The following is a 23,610-nucleotide window of genomic DNA, read 5'->3' on the forward strand; positions in this document are numbered from 1 at the left end:
AGGGGTTGTCTCTGTATGCAGTCTTAGTGAGATCAACGATAGTGAACCCTTCGCTGTCAGTGTTGATTTCTTTGAGCCGGACCGACTGACAGCGAAAAAGGGCTGCCTTCAATGGACCGTAGACTAGCTCCCATATCTCCTCTATAAAACCATAGTATGTCGCCTACACGTTGTTGTTTTCGTCGTGAGCATCAAAACAAACACCATAATTTTGGTATGTGCTCTTTCCATCTTGCTTTTTGTATAAAATGTGAATCCATTGATCTCATACCCTTAGTACTTAAGATATGTACTCAAAGGTCCCTTGGCTAAGGCATCTAGTTGATTACTCAACTTTATTCCAAGCAAGCGGTGTCTCAACCAGTTGACAAATTTCTCCTTATGTTTTTATCCAGCCAAGCCTGTGACCTGCTTAGATACAGAGTTTGCAGTGATTGCCTATGCTCGTCAATGTATGGCATCACACCCTCGGCTTGTTGGAGAACAGCGAACTGTGCCTATCTAAAAGAAACAGGGTCATCTAGTGTAATAGATTTCTCCCCGATCGTTCCTTTGCCACGTAGTCTTTCCTCGTGATGAGATTCTAGAACTCCGACCCTTTTGATGTCCAGATAATATGTGTAGAACACAATGGCCTCCTCCATTGACCATCCTTCAACCATGCCCCCTTCTGGCCTGAATCTGTTCCTAACATACCTCCTGAAAACTTTCATTAATCTTTCGAAAGGGAACATCTGATGTAGGTACATTGGGCCAAGGGCTCTAATTTGGTCAACAAGATGAATGAGCAGATGCAATGAGATATCAAAATAAGTCGACGAGAAATTCATCTCAAGCCTAACGAGAGTTTCGGCTATGTCCCGCTGTAGCTGCTCTAGCGTGGACACATCAATGACCTTTTTTGAGATCGCGTTGAAGGACGAGCACAGCTTTATGATTGGGGCACGGACCTTTGGGGGGAGGATACCACGTAGGGCAACAGGGATCAGCTGAGTCATAATGACATGACAGTCATAGGCCTTCATAGGGCCATAGTTGAACTTGAATTCTCTCATGTTCACTAGCCTCTTTGGGTTCGTACAGTAGCCCGTTGGGACTTTGAGTTCATTGAAGAAAGAAATAAGCACATGCTTTTCTTCCTTCTTCAATGTCCATGATGCAACTAGAAGTTCGAACTGGCCATTCTCTAGCTCCACGGGATGCAGCTCCTTCCTGATTCCCAAGTGTTGCATGTCTAGGTGTGTGGCTAGTGAATCCTTCGATGTCCCCCCGGTGTCCATCAAGGTGTTAAGAGTGTTAGCGCACACATTTTTAGTGATGTGCATGGGATCAAGATAGTGGCGTACACTCAGAAATGCCCAATAAGGTAGTTTCCAGAAAACCAATTTTTTCTTCTAAACTCTCCCATCAGGTGCTGCTACTGCATTGTCCCCCTTCCAAGAACAACCTCCAGTTTGTTGAGTTCTTGAAGTATCGCAGGCCCGTCTCGATAATTGGGAGCTGAGTGTTTCTCAATAGTATCGTTGAAATGCTTTCTATTCCTACGGTAAGGGTGATCCTTAGGTAGGAACCTACAGTGTCCCATATAAACTATCTTTGAGTTATTTGGCAGATTTACCACATTGGTGTCGTCCAAGCACTCGACACATCCAGTATAGTCTTTTGTCTTCTCTCTGGACAACAAACCTCGACCTGGCAGGTCGGTGATTGTAGCGATAAGTACTTCCTTGATTGTGACATGTTCCTTTTTGTACTCGTCCCAAACATCCGGCACACCCTTTTTAAACATCTCCACTAGTTCATCGATCACTGGTTCTAGAAACACATCGATGTCATTCCTAGGTTGTCTTGGCCCTTGGATCAGTAGTGGCATCTAGATGTACGACCGCTTCATACAGACCCAAGGTGGAAGGTTGTATATACAGAGCGTCACTGGCCAGGTGCTATGATTGCTTCTAACCTGGTCGAAAGGATTCATCCCATCTGTGCTCAAAGCAAACCAAATGTGCCTTACCTCTCCACTAATGTTCTTATAGAACATAGTATTGATAGTCCTCTAGTCATGCCCATCGGTGAGGTGTCTCATCATTGTATCTTTCTTACGCTCTTCACCATGCCAGCGCAACAGCTTGGCTGACTTTGCACATACAAACAACCTATGCACCCGAGGAGCTATAGGGAAATACCAAATGATCTTTACAGGACCTCCTCTGGTCTTGATACCCTCATCTGACGGCCCTTCCTTGTACCGTGGAGCTTCACACTTGGGGCACTTGTCCAAGTCTTTGTATTTTTCTCCACAGTACAATATGCAATCATTGGAACACGCATGGATTTTTTTCAACCTTGAGGCCGATGGGGCAGATCATTTGCTTGGCCAAGTATGTCTTTTCTGGTAACTCATTTTTTCTGGGAGCATTTTCCTTATTATGCCTAACAACTGATCGAAGCCTTTATTGCTCATTCCGTTTGTCGATTTGAACTCTAACAGCATGATATCGGCTTCTAGTTTGCTCATTGAACAATTCCTATACAATGGTGTTTTGTCATCTTGTCTCATTTTCTCTAGCTTTCTCATCTGTCTTTTACTAAGACATCTGGTCTCTACATTACGTAGCAGCTGAGAAATGTCATCGTTATCCTCGGTGTCGTCAGCTAGCGTGTTCCTAAACACATTATTAACCGTGGCCATAGGTTCCGTATTGACATCGGGTTCCTCGTTAGCATCGTGGATGGCTACATCAGGCATGTCCGCATCATCATCGTTTTCCTGCAGAACATTCACACCAACCTCGTCATGCATAGTCCATATTGTATAGTTTGGCATGAACCCCCTGGTAATCAAGTGCGATCATATAGACTTAATTTGACGAAAGTTCCTTTGATTCTTGCAATCTTTGCATGGGCAGAAGACAGGGTTTCCATTCCCAACATGGGCTTTGGCATCGGTGATAAACTGGCTGACGCCATGCATGTACCGCTTGTCCGTTTGGGACAGATGCATCCACTCTCGATTCATCTCTGCACAAAAAATACTAAGATAGTAATTACAAAGAATTAATAAGAAATTGAGCCTCATGAACAACAATTGTAGCTCGAAAGTACCATTTTTTGGAAAACATAATTGTACACTAATTATTAGAAAATTGAAATTAGTAGCCCCGGCCCTGTAAATTGAAATCGTAGTAAAAAACAATTATTGCACAATAATAAAGAATAACTATTCTACTCTATTTCTAAGAACTAATTATAGCATCACATACTAACAATGATGATCTTACCACCATGGAATAGTTAGTTAGGAATTTAAATGTGTTCATAGACACCAACCTTTTGGATGATGGATTCACCATAATTTGAGGCTTGCACAAATGTCCAATTGGAAAAGTGTTCTCTAGAATGGAGAAAGAATTAGAATGAGAATCAAGCAATGTAGCCATCAAAACGAAGCTAATTAAGCAACAAAATCAAAGGAGCGGACGTTTGTTACTAACCTTAAAGCAAAAAGATCAAGCGATTCTTTAAAATTCAAGCGCTAGCTTCATGGTGAAGAGCAACCGCAACAATGGAGGGAAGGGCCCAAACGTGCGCCTCTGTTCTCGGGATGGAAGAGAGGAGGAAGAAGAGGACGTCTGCAGCCTTTTTGTGTTGTAGGCTTATCACCGTCGGTTTTTTGCTAGAACCGACAGTGATAGATCCCAATCACTGTCGGCTCTTTGCTTAAACCGGCAGTGATAATTGACCGCCAAAACACTGCCTGTTCAAGCCACAAACCGGTAGTGATGTAGTCATTCACTGCCGGTTTTAGCCCAGCCCCAATCATTTTCTCATTTTCAAGTTCATAACTGGCAGTAAAGGTATATCACTGCCGGTTCTCACAAATTTGGCAGTGATGAGGCCGGCAATGATGTCCAAATCTGTAGTAGTGCACAACGTACAACTGAACTAAAGAGACGCTTGGTATTACATCAGAAAAAAAACAGACGCCTTGGTAGATTTAGAGACTAGACCGCCCCGATGCTTGTAACTTTACTTTTATCTTTTCTTGTGAAATATAAATTGCGGCAAAACTCTTGTCGTCCCTTAAAGAAATGACAATCCCAGCTCATAACGCCATAACTTTGTGGTTTTTTATGGGTCGTATTTGTGCATGAATAATTGATGAAAATGCCTTGATTCAAAAACTAAATGACCAATTAAAGAAATGACAATCCCAGCTCATAACGCCATAACTTTGTGGTTTTTTATGGGTCGTATTTGTGCATGAATAATTGATGAAAAGGCCTTGATTCAAAAACTAAATGACCAACACAAACACTTATTCACAAGCAAGAACAGAAGATGCTGGCGGTTAGCCAGATCTCTATCCGAGTAAAATCCAAGTCTGATTTATTTGGATGCTGGCGGTTAGCACGACAGGTACTGTGGTAGCTCAGGCATTTGTCAAAGGTATGTCATGTGCTCCTCTGACACGGAGAAAGAGAGAAAAGATAAGACGCACAGAAACACAGGTTTCCTCAATTATTTATACTTGACATGAATGCTGGAAAAAACGTATCACATGTATGTCAGACTGCTTTGCTGCATCACAGTGTAAACTGCCTCGCAGCCGAAAGTTCAGACTGCCAAACCAGATCATATCATGACCAGATCAGGTAGCTGTTCAGCTTTGAAACGACCAACACTTGTGCAGTGTTTACTGACTTTATCTCTGCATACACAGGCACACAGCCAGTCAACTAGACTGAGCCGCATACAGACTCAACTTCATGTCCTCATCCTAGAATGCACTCGATGTGGAGTTGGTAAGACCCACCTGTCAGTGACTCAATTAGAGGGACTAATAACTGCTGAAAAACTTGGTCCGGGGGCTGTATATTGCATCAAATTGCCTCCGTTGGTTGCTGTGTTGGTAATGGAAAAGATCATGGCCGATTTCTCGATGGGATTCTCCCTCTACCTGCACAGGTATTATATGACCTCCACTGAGTTCTTTTTTGCTGCCGGTGATGGTCCTTGCCTGATCCTGATCCTCCTCACGCGCTTCGTTGATGAATAACACATCTTTTCACACACCTTTTTCTCCATTGCGCCTTCCTCTTCTTTACAAACCTTTCCTCCCCTCTCAAACTGCCTACCTTGATGCACCGCATTTGGCACACTTGTCAGTTGTCACAGCAACCGTCCATGGGCAGCTGGCTGGGATGGATCTTTGCCAGCTTGATCCCATTATTTCCTTGCACCAACCTATCAACCTATACATCGATATCATTGTTCTACTCTTGTGTGACATGCTAGGTTATGGTACAACAAATCATTAACTTGCTGCTGGATGCACATTTTGGTGGAGCAGCTAGTGGCTAGGTCCTGCCCACACTTCTTTCCTAGAACAAATCATTGGTGATCAAATCCAAATATATATAGATAGATAGATAGATGGTATTGGTAGCACACAATGGCCATTCCCTTTAGGATTTCTAAAATGCATGTATCTGATCCTAGCTACCAATGGAAGAATCATTGCATTATGCTTGGGATCTACTTAATGGCCCATTCATACAGTAGGACCCAAAATAAAGGGGAGAGAGATAGAACATTTAAGAAAATGTGAGCTTATGATTGGGGAGCTCATAGAGGGGTGGTTGGTGATGTACCTATTGTATTCTAGGCATGGATTATTGTACAGGGCTCTCATCATTGGGATACTTTTGATGACATGGATGTTTGGGTGCTTGGTCCCCTCCCAAAACTAGTTTTTCTAACATAACTTTGTTAATTAGGTATAAGGCTGGCTATTAATTTCTTTACAGACTGGAAGAATGTCCGAGGATGATGAAATAAAGTTGATATATACTCCTAGCTTGTACAACTACTCCATGTAAGTACAGGTTGTGTGATAGAACAATGATATGATCTTTCTTTCCATCCACAAAGTAGAGCAGCAGGAGTTTTCAAGTTCCTTTATTTTTTGGGATAAATCTTCACACGTCACTTCAATTTTCAACATGTGTAAAGCCTAAATGATTTTAGAATAAATAGGCGTATCACCGGTTGAATTCAGAGTCCCCTGACACAGGTTAAATTACATATATTATTTTCAACATGTGTAGAGCCTAAATGTTTTTTTTTCTTTTGCCTGAGTGCGAATTTTCTGGTAAAGATAATAAAATGAATGTGGCCACTCTTGAGATAGACTGATGGAAAGTACCTTTCTTTCATGTCCAATGTGCTGGGGATGACAGATCATATGTCAAGTACCTGTCTTTCATGTCCAATTCAGTTAACCTTTAGTAAATTGAATATGACTACACAAGATCTGGATCTTCCTGTTTCTATCCTTTTCAGGAACCATATTACAGATGGATCAGATCCCATGGCAAAGATAGACCACAAACTGAGCGAGAGGAATGACGCATCCACAGCCAAGAAACTGATATCTGAACTGGACTGGAATAGTCTTTGGTCAGAAATGACCTCGAGACAGGTGGTTGGGATGGCTACTTCAGAACCAGAACAGATTGGGCAAGTTCTGTCCAAACCTAATTCGGTAAATTCTGTCAAGAAAGAAATATCACAGCCTCATGGTTAGAATAAAAGCATAAGAAATTTGGTTGCATCTCGAGAATACCAACCTTCCCAGCTAGATCCAACTTCTTTCATAATTCAACTACTTTCACCCAAAACTGCATCCAACCTCAATTTTGTATGATTCTGATGGTCCCACCTAAAATAGGCACTTGCTAGAATCAAACACTGTAGTTGTTCCTCATCTAGCACTAGTGAAACTATGTTATCAAATGCAACCAAACAATCTAGCAGTAAGCAACAACGACACGCATATGCAGAGAGCCATCCAAGCAACAGGCATTGCAATCAAGTATGAAACATACCACATGAGTACACAGGCATGATGATATAACTGGAATCGTCGCTCCACAGCTAGAACATAACCTTCTCACTCCATTTTCCCCCAACCACTGCTACCAAATTTGACAAAAGGGTAAAGGGAAGACAAAGGAAATCCTTCACCCCCAAAAGCATGTAGAAACCATCCAGACTAAAGCTTGAAATTGTTGGTGCATACAGTCGCGGTTGCTGCTCGATGCAATTCCTAAACATCTGGGTTAAGCCAACTTGCCTTTTTCACATGGCTATAAATCTAAAAGTTGCTACATGTTCAATGCCGACTGGGTACAAGGATTAGTGAACCAAGTCGAGTTGGTAGTTAGGCAGCTGAGCGCTTCAGTTTGCAGAAGGTGGTGGGATATCCTCGATGACACCTTTGCCATCAGCCACATCAAAATAGAAGAAATTCTTGACTGGATCACCTTTGCAGGATATTGATTTAATCACCTCCTGTTAGGTACAAGGTGAAGCTGTAAGCTCAATGCTAACACAAAAAGAGGATGGTACAAATGCTGCAGCTTTTGCAATTAAACATTCAATTGAAGAAATCAAGTCCTGTTTTGGAAAGCTAATCATTCAACACTAAAGCTTTCAATATCTCAGAATGAAAATTCAGACAGGTTTCCAAAGTCCCACGTGTTGTCCTAGTTAATTGGGCTTTCGAACAGCCAAGAGTTATCCAAGACTATGAATTATGTACTTGTTCAAGATGATTTTCAATTTGTTTAATCGGCCCTATAATCGGCCCTAAACATGTTAGATTTTGTGGCACTTGAACTAATCTTGTTATCTTTCAGTGTAATTAAGCTTGTTCAGAATTGTTTCACTCTATAGTCGGATTTGCTGATTAAAGATCATAAATAGACCTCTGCCCATACACATACAAGGAGCCAGAAAAGTACCTACAGAAATCAACAGAAGATGCTTCAAGTTCTATATGTCATTGACTGAAAAAAGCATAGTCACTCAAGATCACTGTACTTTTCTAACTGAGGCAGTTCCATATTTTAGTTGTTATCCAGTGTTCAGCCGTTCACAAGCCAACCAAACAACAAACTTTAGATAAATATATGTGAGAGCCATGGTTCATAAGAAAAGGAGGTATGTAATGCAAACAAATACTAGAAGCCCAGAAGAAGCAGTTCATAGATTGAAGTATAGAACCTACCTGACCAAGAATACCACCTAGGATAGCACATACAGGAGGATGTTCCTTCTTTCCAGCTGCTAGCAGTCGTTCCACGAGAGTCGTAGGAATACGAGACTCATTCAAAGACTGCAGTTAACAATAACATGTAACAATCAGAAGGAATATGAGCTAAACCAAGCCAAAAAAAAAGAGCTTCAATACCATTTTATCACACATAACCTTCCTCTGAGCCAAAACTGCATGTACATCAGAAAGTGTTGTTTCGCCAGGGCTGCGCCCTTCAGATAATTCATAATCCTCCAGTACTGCAAAATGATAAAGTGTTGTTTCGCCAGGGTTTATGAATCAAAGACATAATTGTTGAACTCAGCACTTTCCAAGTTCCATAATTTGGGGAGTATAAACTGAAACAGGGATTTTCTTTTTTGCAGCGCTGTCTTAAATTTTGTAAACCTCACCTCTCATGGCAAAGTATAATTTTGATGTCTTCTTCGGTAGATTATTCCAAGGTACAGAGATAGCTTCCTGTAAGGACAAATAAATGCATTTATTGTGTTTAATTGAACAAAATTGTAAAGCATTTCCCAATTAAAGCATCCAAAATGGTAAGATGCAGATTTCTGGAAACAAATCAGACATGACTCTTCCAATAGCACTATACATTGAGCTATGAAGTTTAAAGTTATACAAATATGCCATTAGACACTACCAGTTAATGGATTTGTCATAGGCAAGCCGACTTTTAGGTAGATGCAATGCATAATACAAAGACTAAATAGAGCTAATTTCAAGGCACCTATTGCCCAAAAAAGTTATGTACAAAATAAAGTATCCACAATAGTATTAAAGGTGAATTGGAAATCGATGAACATCACTCTTTTTTATTTTTCATCACCGCAACTAAATAAAGTAAATCTAATTGTATTAGTACAGAAAATAATGGCACACCATTCACATTCAAATATAGAGATGTAATTCAAATTGCTTCATTCTATAGCATAACCTGTATCAGTTGCATCACATCTATTTCACAGCAAATGTTGCAGCCAGAAAATAATATATTCAGCAGTGCAAAACATGAAGGTATGTTTAAGTCAAAATAATTCTATCAAGCTTTAGAAGTCACTGTAAACCTAAGTCATCTACCTGAAGACTAGGATATGTCAACTCCTGTTGTTCAGTTGCTCCTCCAGGCTTTTTCTGAAAACAAAAAATGAAGACAGCTTCAGGAAGGTACTTTCAGAAGAAAATTTATAATCACAAAAAATAAGATAGTAACAGAACATATAGGTTTCTCAAACAAACATGACTACAAAGGATAAGAAACTCTTTCAACATGTGACTGAATCTAAAGAGAATTGCATCAAAGGTTTTATGTGAGACTGTTGCCTTCCCCAACTTACTAGGGACTAAAAGGCTTTGTTGTTGTTGTTATTTTTGTTTTCTGATGTGAGACTGTTCCATGGTTTAAGCACATGCCAGGTTTTTCTGTATCTCTTCCCTGTGGACAGAGAAATGAAACAGCAGTAGGACTTGGAATATGACAAACCATGAGAAGGCACATAACTAAAAGTTGTACCACAAAATCACCAGGAGTTCCCATGATTTCCAGTATTTGCAGTGCAACAAGGAAATCAAGGAAAACAGTAATGGTGTTCCTCACATTTTTATGACACTTTTTTTTCTGTGGAAACACATGGAAGGGAAACAATGATGAGTTTAACTGCATTTATGCACATTAATAGTTTTGAAGAAAATGAACAAATATTATGGGCAAAACATAGCTCAATTGCAAGCGGCTGCACAGGGATGCTTAGGTCATAAAGGTATACCTGCTCCTAGTTGTGAACATTGAAAATACTACTTCAACAGCTATTTGACAGATTTGTAGAACCAGTATTGAACATGTTCCAGTGTGCAGCATACCTGAACATAGCTATGCTTCTGTAAATCAACAAATATCTCACCACATGAATCCTTGCAATTTATAGTATAAAATGCAATGTGTTTGCTTCTCTTTCGGCAGTTTTCATTAATAAACAACTGAAAAGGAAAAAAAAAATACAAAAACATGATGAGCATGACAAACTTCCTGTAGAGTCACTGAAGTGACACAATAAAAAGTAGAATTACTATTTCCAGAGAAGAATATGCACCTTTGTTTTAAGAGATGCACGGCTAAGTACAACAATGTCAAACTTGTCAAGGAATTCTCCATCAATTAGTGATGGATCACCTGAAGGAAACAACAAATCAGAGATACTTCCAAGCATCAAATCCGTTAAGCATCTTAGCAATATAATAATATGGTAACAGCCTGTACTATTGTACCTATCAGAAAATCTCAAGGAGAATTAAGCTTGTAGAATTCCGAAACAACTACGCAACTTAGTACTAAGGAAACATCATATAGTCACTAAAGATTTTTTTTCTTAGAAGAATTTCTTAACAACCACCATCAGCTCAAAAATAAATATTGAAATAGCATCTCCCCTTAGTATAAGAAAGTAGAATCACAACACTTCAAGAATGGAAAGAAGAGATCCTTCTTAGCTGAGATTGAAACTAGCAAGAAATTTTGACTCAACCTTACCCTTTTCAACAGAAACTCGAACCATTGGATTGAAATCTATCAAAGACTCGCAGCAAACTTCGGCTCGAGATCTACCACCATATATGCTCTCATCAGGAGGAATTAGGAAATTTGCATTCAGATCATCTTCTGTGACTACATGATCATCCATCAAGGATAAACTTCCAACTCCAGCTAGAACAATATTCTTGCAGAACTACACCGTAGGAAAGAAACCACCACTGTCAGTGCATGATATGTTGCTTTCATTAAATACCATACAAAAAGTTTTAAGTGCTCAACGCAGTCCAAACTCACACTCTAAATCAATATATAATCAATATATATAAGTTTCGAAAGCTGCTGTTATATTGTCATTTATATTTTACGCATTCTCTGTGAACAAAATGATCTTGTTGTGATGGCTTAAACTAAGTGTCATCTTTGAGCCATAAATAATATCAGAATAACAGGGAGCAACTCCATGTTTAAACCACAAATAAAATATCAGCACAAACTGTTGAAATATATCCACAACTTAAGGACCCATTTGGATTAGATAGAGATTGTTAAAAGCTGGGGTGCTTATTGGACATCTGGACTGTGAGGGGACTGGATATGTCAATAGTCTTTCCTCACACCCCCCTGTCTCTTTCACTCTGACCATTTCCACCTTTCCCCAAATCGGCATCCCTCACAACTCTCCTCCACCCACGCAAGCACAAACACCATGGATGACAACTCCAACAGCTCCTGCTCCACCCTGTCTGTTTGCCAGTGTACCACCCAGCCCCTGTGCCGAGGAAGACCCAAGATTAAGCTTGCAATGGGAAGGGCTGGGGTGCCAGGCTTCATGGGGTTGTGGTGGTGGTCGCCCCCACTGCGGAAGCAGGAAGCCTTCTTGATAGGGTTGACCTGGACACATGGCTGCTTCTTGGCATCGCCAGTGGAAAGGGATGGGTATTGGGGCGGCAAGAGGGCTCGCAGCAGAGCTAGCGCAAGGCGGCCAGCGCTGCGCCACTAAGGACCGTCGTGATGGAGGTTAGGTGAAAGGATGTCAGCTCCGGGCTCGCTGCAGTGCGTCGCGGTCAGCTGCAACCGCACGTGAGAGGAGTTCAATGTGGGAGGGCAGTGCTGTATTTTCACAATGCACAAGCTGCTAAAAGGTAGGGAAGGCTGCTTGTGGGACTGAAAATCTGGGCTAGAGATTGATAAAAGCAGTATCCATAAGCAAACAATCTCTAGCTGATCCAAACAGACCCTAAGTAGCTTCCAAAACTTAGCTCTCAATAAGCATTTAAGTACTTATAAGATATTAATTCTAAAAGAAATATAACAAGGAGGCAATAAATAAAGTATAAGTTTCAACTCAAAAAAATATATATGTGGAGAACAGAGATTTTGTAACTGAAATTCTACACAAGCTATAAGAATAAACAAAGAGAAATAAAACCAACAGGTGAGACAAACAAAAGCTAACCAGTAGTGCCTAATAGATGGAGTAACTACCAATATCTTTTTCCAGAAAAGATCAGAATTCACATGGGAAATGCAATTCTGACAAACAGCGCAAACATTGTTACATAATATTAGTAATAAATTCCAAGAAAAAAATTATAACTAGCTAGTTCAAAGGAATACCTAAACTTGGGTTGCACTATAAATAGTAGTACAAAAAATTATTACTACACTAAACTGTAATCGCTACTCACTGGAGTAGCAGAAAAAATTAAACACTAATCGCTACTCGCTAGAGTAGCAGAAAGGTACCTCGATGGTGGTTCCGTTCATGCCGCACACAAGCACGTGCGCCTTACTTAGTCTGTTCCAGGAAACACAGATGTAGTAACAGTTAGCTCAGAAAGATGCGATGCATGACGAAAACGACTTGGAAAATAAATTGGGGGAGGTCCAACAATTTCACACCAAAATTCAAGCTTTGGATCTATAATCTATAATTTATAATAATCAAAACCAAAAAAATGGTACGCTACACATCCGAAATAAATAGAATATAATAAATAAACCACCCAAAAGATGGCAACTTTTAACAACAAATAACCGACGCCGTGCTCCAAATAGAGATGAAGAAAAATAGAGCAGGAATTATTAAAACCGAAACAACAAAAGAAGCAGGAGTGGGGGAACAAACAAACAAGAAAGGGCAAAGGCGAGGTAGGTCCTTGGCGGCTGCGCACCTCTTCTGGGCATCGACGCCCCAGACGCGGATCTGGCGGTCGTAGAGCGCCGTCTCCTGCGCCGTGAGCTCCCCCTCCGCGCCGCCGCCGTCCATCGCCGTGAGCGCCCGGATCCCGAGCCTGAGACGCCGCCAATCCGGGTTAGCCGCCGAGGAGAGATCGGGGGAGGGGATAGCGGACGAGGGTTTTGCGAGAGGGAAATTTCTTCGTTTTTTCCCCTCGTCCTTTTGACTTCGGAGAGGGGAATTTTGCGAGAGGGTTCTCTCAATTATCAAAAAAAAAAAAAAAGGGTTCGGGCAACTGCGTCATCGAGCCCTCCGTCTTGGATGAACGGAAGAACGAACGGTCCAGATTTACTCTACGGAAGCTTAGACGGGTTCTTTGGGCAACTGCGTCATCGAGCCATCCGTCGTGGATGAACCGAAAAACGAACGGTCCAGATTTACGAAGCTTAGACGTTTATTATAATATAATAAGGTCTTCAAAAATATTTAAGGGTAAAGCTAGAAATTATATCAACAGAGTAATTGGGGTCTTTTCTTTATAATCCTATGTACAAAGTTGAAAGAGGAATTTACCATTCTTACGTAGTATAATTGTACTCCGTAGAAGGATTAGTAATTTTTATTGGATCAGTTGTCCCTGTCTAAAAAAAGTGAAGCTAGAAAAGCCATGTATTACGACTTCGACTTCTAGGCAAAAATGACTTTGGTTTCAATGTTTTTAGGTTTGGTTTTGTCTTCAGAAACTATTCTTATGTGTTACATGTTTGGCAACACTTTTAATTAAAGTCAACGAAGAAACTCCAACAAAAACTCTAACAAAGAAAACCTAATTAACAATTATAATGCAGAATCACGGATGAGTCTAGTTTTGACTTGGGATTGCCAACAATTACAGTCTAGGAATGTGTTTTTTCAATCTCGCCAAAAATCATGTATTGTGAGATAGTTTTGGCAACTCTCGGAGATGCTCTTATACATTACACGTCAACGAAAGATTCATGAGAAATTCCCATCTTCAAAATATGCCGAAAATAGATTCTTGGATACAAAATGCCCAAGTCAAAACTAGACTCCGATCAATAAGAAACATACCATAAGAAAGGATGCCAACTTTTGTGACAAAATGCTTGAGTTGGGAATTTTTGGGGGAAAACCAAAAAATCGATCGATGCAGGTTGCAGGCGTACCTACGGAAGAAGCATATCAAATCGGCCACAAACTTGGGCAGATGATCCATCACGGAGAAACATTGGCCCTGTTAGAATTTATCAGCCGTACTGTTCCAACGAAAATAACAGTATTTTTCTCTCACAACAAATCAGCATCAGCCTTTTTCCAGCCAGCCGACCGATTGCTGGCAGAGAAGAGTGTTGTAGTTCGTGTAAGGGTCCCATGGAAAAGAGGATGTCTACGCAGCTCTATTTATGTGTGTTATGTGTGTGTAGTTACACAAGAAACAGATAGATAGAAGGAGAAGCATTTTTCATCCGTCCCTTCATTTGAATTCGACTGAATGCTTTGCACTGTGTCTATCCATTTGATGAAAACGGAAAAGGGATATTTACTGCGTGTTGCACACTCGAGATCTCAAGGGATTCGAAATGTATTCCTGGTGATGCAAGCATAGTACCTGTCAATAAAAAGGCATTCAAGCGATGATGTAATCATAGCTTAGCTTCTTTTCGTTTTGATCGATCTCTTATTTTGAGTGAAAATGTTTGTGGGCCTTAGGCCCATTGTCAGCCCGCTGCTGCTCTTACCGCCAAACAAAGCCCAAATCGAACAATTTTGCTATTCGTCTTTAAAAAAAAGAAAACCCTTTTGTTATATGCTTATTGTAACGGCGATATACTTTCAGTGGTAGGCGATGTCCTCGTCGATAGTGAGGCGCCTGTGGTGACTTCGTGAACCTCAAGATCTGCCAGCTCAGTCCTTCGGAGATGCTCAAAAGGGTAGGGTTTGCATACGTGTATTTATAGGGGTGAGTGTGCGTACATGTGTGGACGTCTACGTTGTACGTGTAATTCTAAAAAAACATTGATACATATACTCTTTCGGGTCCCACAAACTAGTTTATATACAATCCGCAGCTAATTAAACATATATATATATATATATATATATATATATATATAGGGAGAGGCTATTCAGCAGCCGGCTACAAAATAAGTTATTCTGTAGCCACCTCTATTTACCATAATTTTATATACTAATTTACCATAATGCCAATACATATTTACGATAGTTGGGTTACTATAACACATGGGAATATTTACCATAACGTTATAGTAAACCACTTAGTAAGGAGTTACTGTAAATCTCGTAAATTAACATAGTAATTATCGTAACTCAAAGTGGCTACAGAATAAGTTATTCTGCAGCCAGCTATAGGATAGTAGTTCTATATATATATATATATATATATATATATATATATATATATAGTTACTGACATACTCCTACTTATAGAATTAGAGGTCGCGATTAAATTTTATTGTTTTATTGATTCCGTCCACATCCCAACTTTGTGCACATAGTTTTTTTTTTTGCAACTATTTAGCGCCCTCATTGTTCATCTACCTTCCTCGATCAATGAATTGATCACGCAGTCTTGGAGAACCATGTGACGAGGATTTTATATATACATTTATAAACCCTATTTGGTAGGGCTCTTCTCCAACTTCAGTGGAGGAGTCCTATCAAAGGGTTTAATAGGAGAAGCTGTTTCGGAGAAAAAAAAGAGCTGAAGCTATTTTAGAGACCAAAATGACTCTAACATCTTCGAAGGAACCCTTGTGGAGGAGCCTTATGAAACAAGCCCTAAGAGGTCACCTACCATTGTATATGGATTTTCGTATCTTGTAGTACTGCCTAGTAATCCTGCCTAACAGTACTTTACATATTAGAGCAATCGTATATAAGTTGTTTATGGAAAGCCTCTTAGACCATTTTAGCACTTTGTGGCACTAGTCTAGCAGATTTAGTGCATCACCGTCATATCTACGTTCGCTTTTTTCTTATAAAATTTGCTAATAAAGAATTGATAAAACAGACCTAGATAGGGTGACTTTGCTCTCTCCATCCACCCACCAATTCAGATTCAAAGGCTACCGGTAGTTTGAAGCAAAAGGAGTTGTTTTCAACAGCAACCAACGTCCTATTCATTTGGCTTATAAGTCGTACTTTTTCAGCTAACGAACAATATTTTTTTCTCACAACAAATCAGCCAATAGTACTTTCAGCCATGACTTATCAGCCAAACGAACAGGGCGCAAGTCCATGTTCCTGCAGATCGTCGATCAAGCAAGCCTGCTGACAAGTTCAAAACTATTGCTACAGTTTTTAATGCATACAGTATCACAACTCATTTATTGTAACATGATTGCATACCCCTCCAATTGTTTGAGTAATTTTTAGTACAATAATAATCCTGGAATGGAAATGGTATTTTGATGAACTAGTAGTCACTAGCAAATATACCCGTGCGTTGCAACGGGAAAAATCAGACCATACTCATACTCAAGTGTATTGGCATAAATTTTAATTTTTTCAGAAATTATGCATCATTGTTAGGTAACATACTTGTTTGCAAAAATTTTAAATATAATACTCTAAAAGTTACAAAATTAAAAACATAACTTACTTTTAAAATCTTTCTTCTATGCAGCCCAATAGTTTAAATTAACTACAGTAAATAATAAAAAAACAACCTTAGGAACCGGAGCGAATTCAGCTGGTCCATACGGTGGTACCTCACGTGCATCTTTAGTGGTGGAATTAGTCAGGGGAGGCCATATCAAAAAAGTTGGAAAAAATGAGCTTTTTAATATTAGATATAGATAAAGAAGTCTGGACTCCCCAAAATACGTGCATTGAAAAACCAAAGACCAAATATAGTTTATTTGCTTTCACACCGCACCTATGGATCTCCAAGTTTGAAAACTACGGCCTCGTTCGGCTTGCTGAAACTTGACTGAAACTGATTAAAAAATACTATTCTGACTGAGTTGTTATGAGAGAAAAATATTATTCCAACTGAAAAAAAAATAAACCGAACAAGCCGGTTTCTTACTAAGCCGCACGGGCGTACGTGTGCCTGAGTTTGCCTCGTTTGCTCGCCCTTATGTCATGCTCATGCACACGTGTTGCCAAAAGCAAATAAACAAATCTGAGTTGCTTCGTTAACACCACCAAAGTGCCGCTGGACTATGACTCCTAATACACGCGACGCCTCCTTACGGTAATCCGATCTGCTGTTCTTGTACACAACTATGCACACGTTGATAGTTCTCCTTATATACACAAAATTATTCTTCTCTCTTCTTATCTTTGCCAAATACTGTCTGCCTAGAATCTGATCAAATAAACAATCCTTCCAAAGGAAAGAACAATCCTTGACCTACAGGCTTTTTTTTTTTTTGCATGTATCTCGATCCTAATCAAACTCACCTTGCAACAAATTGGCCCATTTAATTTCCCTTTCCTTTATCATCAAACCAGCAGTAATCTACTCAGACTCCATGATGAGCCTCTGGTGATGGCGTGTGTAACGGTGGGCAGATTCGATTCCTCGAAGCCTCTAGTGATGGTACACAAAATTCTCCAAGAACTCTGGAACGATATCGCACGAGTAATAACTTTGGCTCTCCGTTTTCTATCCTTATAGAGGCCGGTATCTTTTATGAGCTTCTATATGTATAATTTTTTATATCGGCAAGGAGAAGAAACATAGAGGTTTTGACACAACATGAGTTGGGTTCGTATACGACAATGTGTGGGGGTTTTAGTTTTCAAAACAAATACAAAAAGAGTCTGATTGGAACATCTTGTATTTTGATTAAGATTCCTAGTTATATTCAGGTTATTTCAAGATGCTATATAGAACGTGCGAGCCATAAACAAATATGAAAAGAGACGATTTTCACATTCACAGAGTTAGTTAGGGGAAGACGGACAAAAAAAAGTAGACGGACCAAAAAAGAGGCTAAAATTTTGATTCTTTATTATTACTAGCAAATGTGCCCGTGCGTTGCTACGTGTGAATATTAGATTATTCGATTCAATATGTATATTTTTGGTCAACTTTTTTATATAACAATTAAAGTTGTAATAGTTTGTTGTGTAGTTACCTAGACGATTTGTGTCTCGACAGATTTATCTAATGATCGCATCATCTATTCAGATATGTCTTGGACACGCATTGTTCTAGGTCGTGTGCGCATATGGAACATGAAGAGGCACATGGCATTGCAGGAAGTACAAAAATAATTAGAAAAATAACATTTTCAACTTTAATACTAAAAGCAAAATGGCTGTGTTGCAACAGAACATATACCTTATGACATAAGGCCATGCTGCTTGAAGATTCAATCTGCTCCATCTCTTTGACACGTGCGGCATCGCCTGCTACCACATCATAAATTTAAAGACCTAAAGTTTTAAATATTTTTTGAAATAAGAAAATACAATGAAACCCCGTCGTAAAGTAGATTTTCTCAATTTATATATATATTATTATTTAATTTCAGACATTTTTTGTTCTCTATATAATATATTATTATTTAATTTTTGACTTAATGTTGGGCAAGCCGGCTACCGAGGCTCTTGTCCTTTGCTACTTTGACGGAGAGTATTATTATTTTTATATTCTTTGCTACTTTGACGCTTTGCTACTTTGACGGAGTGTTTCTGTGCGGACTGGTGGCCGGTTATCCGTCGATCAGTTTGAGTTGAGCAGGTTTGGACGGGATTTGTGGTAGTAAAGGGAGGCGGACTGGCGGAACACAGGCTTGAAGCAGATACGGCTAACCCGGACGGGAACGGAAAAATATACAATAAAATAAATAGCGGAGCAAAGGAAGAGGTTCAAAAAAAGTACAACAGAAATTTTGACTATTTATTATTAGGTACCAAATATGTATGAGAATCAGACTTCGTATAATCACTGAACGTTGTTTTAACCTGTACGAGCGTGGGTCATGAGCCTGGTTCATATAATAGATTCGGAAGGTGTGGCCTAACACGTATCGGAATCGGTCCGGAGTTTGGACCAGCTGAGCTGAGTCGAATGAAATTTACCAGAAAAATTTTAGCCCTCTAATGTTTGTTGGAAAATAAAAAGGAAAAAGACCAAAACAGGCATGTGAAACAACGGGAAAAAAACGGACGTGGAAAAAAAGAGTCTAATGTCGGACGTTCATTATTATTAGGAAAAAAAATGAACGTGGAAGTTGAGCGGCGGAACATTGGCAGCCGGAAAAAATGTAGTCCGGACTCTAGAAAACAGAAAAAAAAGATCCACGTAAAGAAAGACGAGTCGGACATGGAAACCGAAAAAAATCAGCAACAGTAGGCTGTGCAGTTTGCTCGCTTCTCCTTTTTTTTTTGTGTGGTGTGATTTGGTTTGTTTTGTTTATTATTGATTGATTCTAAGCTAATGCACCTGGAGGAGGACTTGGTCTCTTGCCGGGCACCAACGCCAACACATAGTGGTAGAACTGGTCTCTTTGCCTTGAATTATGATTCATATTTCTATTTAGTTTATTCAGGCTCGGAAAGATCTATTTGTCCTAACTATCTAGGATCATATAAGTTTAGATGGAAGAAACTCTCGACTACTCTCGACTACCGGTAGTTAGCGGGAGGTGGACGAAAAAAATGGATAGATGAAAAAATAGCAAAAAATTTTACCTTTTTATTATTATATATAGATATAGACATAGACATACGTGTGCATGTTTAGGATTGCAATATGCATGTGTTTCTATAATGCATAATTAAAATAAGATATGTTATGTGTATTTAGTCAATAATAAAGCAATTAAATAAGCTAACATTGAGAGATGTTGCTAATTAGGTCATCACATCGGCAAGTAGCTAGATCACTCAGTACAGTCAGGGTGGAATATAGAAACCAGCCTAGCCACTTTTGAACCTGGTTGAAAGGTCCTAAATGGTTAGGAGGTGAATAGCTTATAAAAATTTTCTACAACAACACTAAGATAAATTGTTAGACAACTAAATAGTGAAGCGAATGTTGCGCTAGCTAGCACTACAAGTGTTGCAAGCCACCTATCCACAAGTCTAGTTGGTTATGATATCTATGTATCAAGCAATGGCTATGTCACTACCTTTACCACTAGTGAGCAACCTAGCAAGAGTAATTACAACTAATTAAGCTACACTACTCACTAGCTACAACTAGCTCTACACAAGTATATGACAAAGTAAATACAAAAGCTAGAGATGGATATACCGAACTAGCAAGAGATCAATCACAATAAATATCAATGAAATCCTCGGAGACAAGATGACACAAAGATTTTTCACCGAGGTTCACTTGCTTGCCGGTGTTGGTATTTCTTAACGTTTACAGAAAGAATCCACAAACGTACGGAATTACCGTTGTAGCTTTTACCCGAAAGTATTTAGGGTATCGTATTTCCATAGGGAACGGAGGTATTTCTTCTAGCTAATTCGTCCAAGGACAATACAAGGGTAGCTGATATGGATAGAGATGGATTCCTTTGACTTAGGGTCTAAGGATAGATAAACCCTACTTCTACTTGCTCACTTCAGGCACCGGAGATCACCTGGTCTGTCAAGCGATGCTGGCCTACGGCTCTACGTCAAACCTGAACTTGGGGGATTACGAGGGACGGACATGGCTGTCACCACCTGTCGCCTACCCCTCAACCGTGGGGCACGAGGCAAATGAAGGTAGCATCTAGTCTAGACACTACATCTATGCTATCGACTACTACTCTAGCGTTAGCTAGGAATATCTGTCTTTATCAGGAGTCCTCTACTAGAGCATCCGCCACGGGAACGGACGACGAACCCACAAACAAGTAAGAGTAAAACTTAACTAATCAGAGACTTTTATGTAGGACCCGATTTTAAGGACAAAACCAGATACACACCATATATGAGCCTAGGAAGTCAAATCTCACATATAGCTACAAATAAAGGTAATATCAATAGATAATGCTTAATATATAACATACTTAGTATAAAGGATACAACCTTAGACAACAAACAGCGAAAAGACAACTCCGATCTTCGGGTGAAGACTCCAATCCACAGGGACAACTGACTGGTTGATCACAAGCCTAATTCCTTCAAACTCTAGCAATCTGGTACCCATCCGGGATTTTCATCCAAATATTTGAAAAGTAAAGCAAGCGTAAGTACATGTCGTACTCAATAAATATAACATAGGGTTCATGAGGCTCAAAAGGCTGACACTGGTTTAACTACGATTAGCTTTTAATAAGTCATGATTTTAGCAATTGAGTAGCAACAAGTTTATCACAAGCCTATAATCACATGATCAGGTAAACAAGAATAATGAATAGCATAAACAGTAATCATTAGTGAGCATCTTTATCATCAGTATCATTAGTGTTCATCATCTATGCCATAAGGGTTCCAAAGCCACTCGTGACCGTGAGCATGGCTGATATACCAGTTTTACACTCTGTAGAGGTTGTACACTTTCACTGTGAGTCATGATTTACTCTTTCGCTCGAGGTCGCGAGCCTTTTGACTCACTACCAAGGAAGGTCGGTAGGGTTCATTATGAAGCCTTTCAAAGGTTCGTCTAACAAGTTAGGGCCGCTAAGGTTTCCCCATCAATAAGCATGAGCCCCCCTCCAAGGAGTGACTAACAAAATAAAAAAAAACCAAAGTGCACCCTCTTGGCAGGCCGAGATCATACAAACCAGAGCCCCTCTTGCTCCATAAAGGTAACCTCTAACAAGCTAGAAAAGTTCCTCATACCGAGCTAAAGCCAGAGCTATATAGCCCTCACAACTGTACTATAAGTCCTGGATGATCACTTACAGATAAGTCCTTAGGGAGAGGAATCTAGAGCATTTAGAAAGTAGCTAAACACTCCAGCCCCCTATTTCCATGTTACTAAAAAGCAACTTTTAGTGTTTATTGCATATACCATTAGTCAAGTTACAAGATCATGGTCTTTAATTGAGCGTTAGCATTATACTACCCAATGCAATACCCCATAGGTATCAAGATACAAGGTAACAAAGTACTAGAAAATCCTTAGTGGTAATCAAGGTAGACACATGCAGTATGAATTAAATGATTAAAGTTGTATAGGACAACAAGGATGATCCCATGCCATACTTGCCTTAAACTTAGATCCTTCTTCAAGTCCAAAACTGTAAAGATCTGCTTCTTGATTCACCACATATAACTCACCGATTGGACAAGATCATAAAGCACCACACAAGTATTCATGCAATCATACACGAAGCAAATAATAGATCTAAATGAGAACAGTACACCAATCATAGAAAAATAAGTAAAAGAGTTTGAAATACGATTCTGCGCATCGCTACGAACACACAGTCGCAAGAGGCACACTAATCGAAGCTACGGTGAAAAAGATACATCTACCAATAGATTTACTCATAAGAGAAAACATAAAACTATAAGTTTCATGTGTTTTAACTATATAAAAGCATATATAAATTGAATTAAGTCAAATTTAGATTTGAATTATAAAACTAAAGTAAAACAAATCATATTTTATTTATAAAATCCAGTTGCATAATTATTATTCCAATTAGAGTTAAAACAATGAAATTCCAGAAATAGTATCATGATAAACATTGTTACTAATGTGTAGATCTCAATGCAATGAATCTAGCACAACTTGAACGGGTCAATTTGGAGCTAAAACGTAGAAAATATGAATTAAACAAGATTTCCTTTATTAAAATAATAGATTAAATCTAACCTCGAATTTTAAAAGTTGAAAACATACTTAACAGTAGTATGAATATGTAGATTATGAAATTACGAACCTAACGCAAGTTGAACGGGTCAAATTGGAGTTAAAACGCAGAAGTTATGGCCGAAAGAAGGTAGTGGCAAAACTTTAAATAAGTGAAAACGTATTTTGAAGTCAACCGAACAAAATATGCTTTTAAAAGAACAAGGCATAATCTATCAAATATGCAATGGACCGCGGGTTCTATTTTGAAGAAACTGAGGGACTCTTTAGCAAAAATTTCTACGAACCGGTATGGGATGATCTGGACCGTAGATCACGCGATGAACGGCCGAGGAAGGGTGGGACTTATTCCGGCCGCCAGAATAGGACCAAGGCGACGAACGGCCATGGCCGACGACGGAGCTCGGTGGTGAAACTTGAAAATGGCCTTAGGGTGCATGGTTTTCAATGGGAAAGGCACGAGAGGAGAGAGGAGGTTGAGGCGAGCTCACCTAGGGGGATTTCGGCAGCAGAGGAAGCACGGAGGCAGCGCTGCGCTTGGGGAGGCGGGCGGTTCGTTCGTGCGAGCACGCTAGGGCATAGGTGGTGGCTGCGGCTTGCTCTAGGCTCAGTGGGGGACAACATAGGCCTAGAGGCTCTCTATTTAAGGGCCAGGTACTGCTAAGGGTGAGAGGGGGCGTGGACGGGACGGACACGGACTCTCGGCGCGATGGCGAAGAGTCTACGTCGCGTACGGCTAGAGGTAAGGGGCAAAGCTAATAGGCAGACCCAGGCGGTCGGCGATAGAGGAAGAGGTGAAGGGAAACAGCGGCGTCCGCACTGGGCCGGTGACTGCGCGGCTTCACTTTGGCTGGGCCACGGCCGTCGGCCCAAGAGGAAACAGCACGCGGGGAGGGCACTAGGCCAGCGCGCTGGGCCAAAGGGAGGGAGAGCTAGACTAAGAGAGAGGGAGGCCAAGGTGGGCCTTTGGCCAGATAGGGAGAGGGGAAGTCTTTGCATTTCTATTTTTTAAATCCTTT

At 40.0% G+C, this 23,610-nt stretch overlaps 1 protein-coding gene across 2 annotated transcripts; it reads right to left on the reverse strand.

Annotated features, from left to right (window-relative positions):
- Positions 1-6,942: 6,942 nt before the first annotated feature.
- Positions 6,943-13,069, reverse strand: LOC136486846 (SUMO-activating enzyme subunit 1A-like). 2 transcript variants are annotated; one of them, XM_066483883.1, is made up of 10 exons: positions 12,827-13,069; positions 12,399-12,450; positions 10,650-10,845; positions 10,213-10,292; positions 9,983-10,099; positions 9,203-9,256; positions 8,515-8,581; positions 8,276-8,361; positions 8,075-8,182; positions 6,943-7,356 (listed from the first exon to the last, which is right to left on the reverse strand). In XM_066483883.1, exons 1-10 carry the CDS (start codon positions 12,919-12,921, stop codon positions 7,243-7,245), a joined length of 969 nt encoding a protein of 322 aa, XP_066339980.1. In that variant the 5' UTR covers positions 12,922-13,069; the 3' UTR covers positions 6,943-7,242. The 2 variants fall into 2 exon arrangements, with proteins under 2 accessions (XP_066339980.1, XP_066339979.1); XM_066483882.1 differs by having other exon boundaries at positions 8,258-8,361.
- Between the last annotated feature and the right edge of the window lie 10,541 nt (positions 13,070-23,610).

The sequence above is a fragment of the Miscanthus floridulus genome, chromosome 10, assembly GCF_019320115.1.
Source record: "Miscanthus floridulus cultivar M001 chromosome 10, ASM1932011v1, whole genome shotgun sequence".
Taxonomy (NCBI): domain Eukaryota; kingdom Viridiplantae; phylum Streptophyta; class Magnoliopsida; order Poales; family Poaceae; genus Miscanthus; species Miscanthus floridulus.

Excerpts from the sequence above, each read along its gene's own strand:
- LOC136486846 (XM_066483882.1), bottom strand. The coding sequence starts at position 12,921 with ATGGACGGCGGCGGCGCGGAGGGGGAGCTCACGGCGCAGGAGACGGCG. Across the intron at positions 8,582-9,202 it reads TGACATATCCTAGTCTTCAG|GAAGCTATCTCTGTACCTTG; the intron begins GTAGATGACTTA and ends TTGTCCTTACAG. Across the intron at positions 8,183-8,257 it reads AGGTTATGTGTGATAAAATG|TCTTTGAATGAGTCTCGTAT; the intron begins GTATTGAAGCTC and ends TGTTAACTGCAG.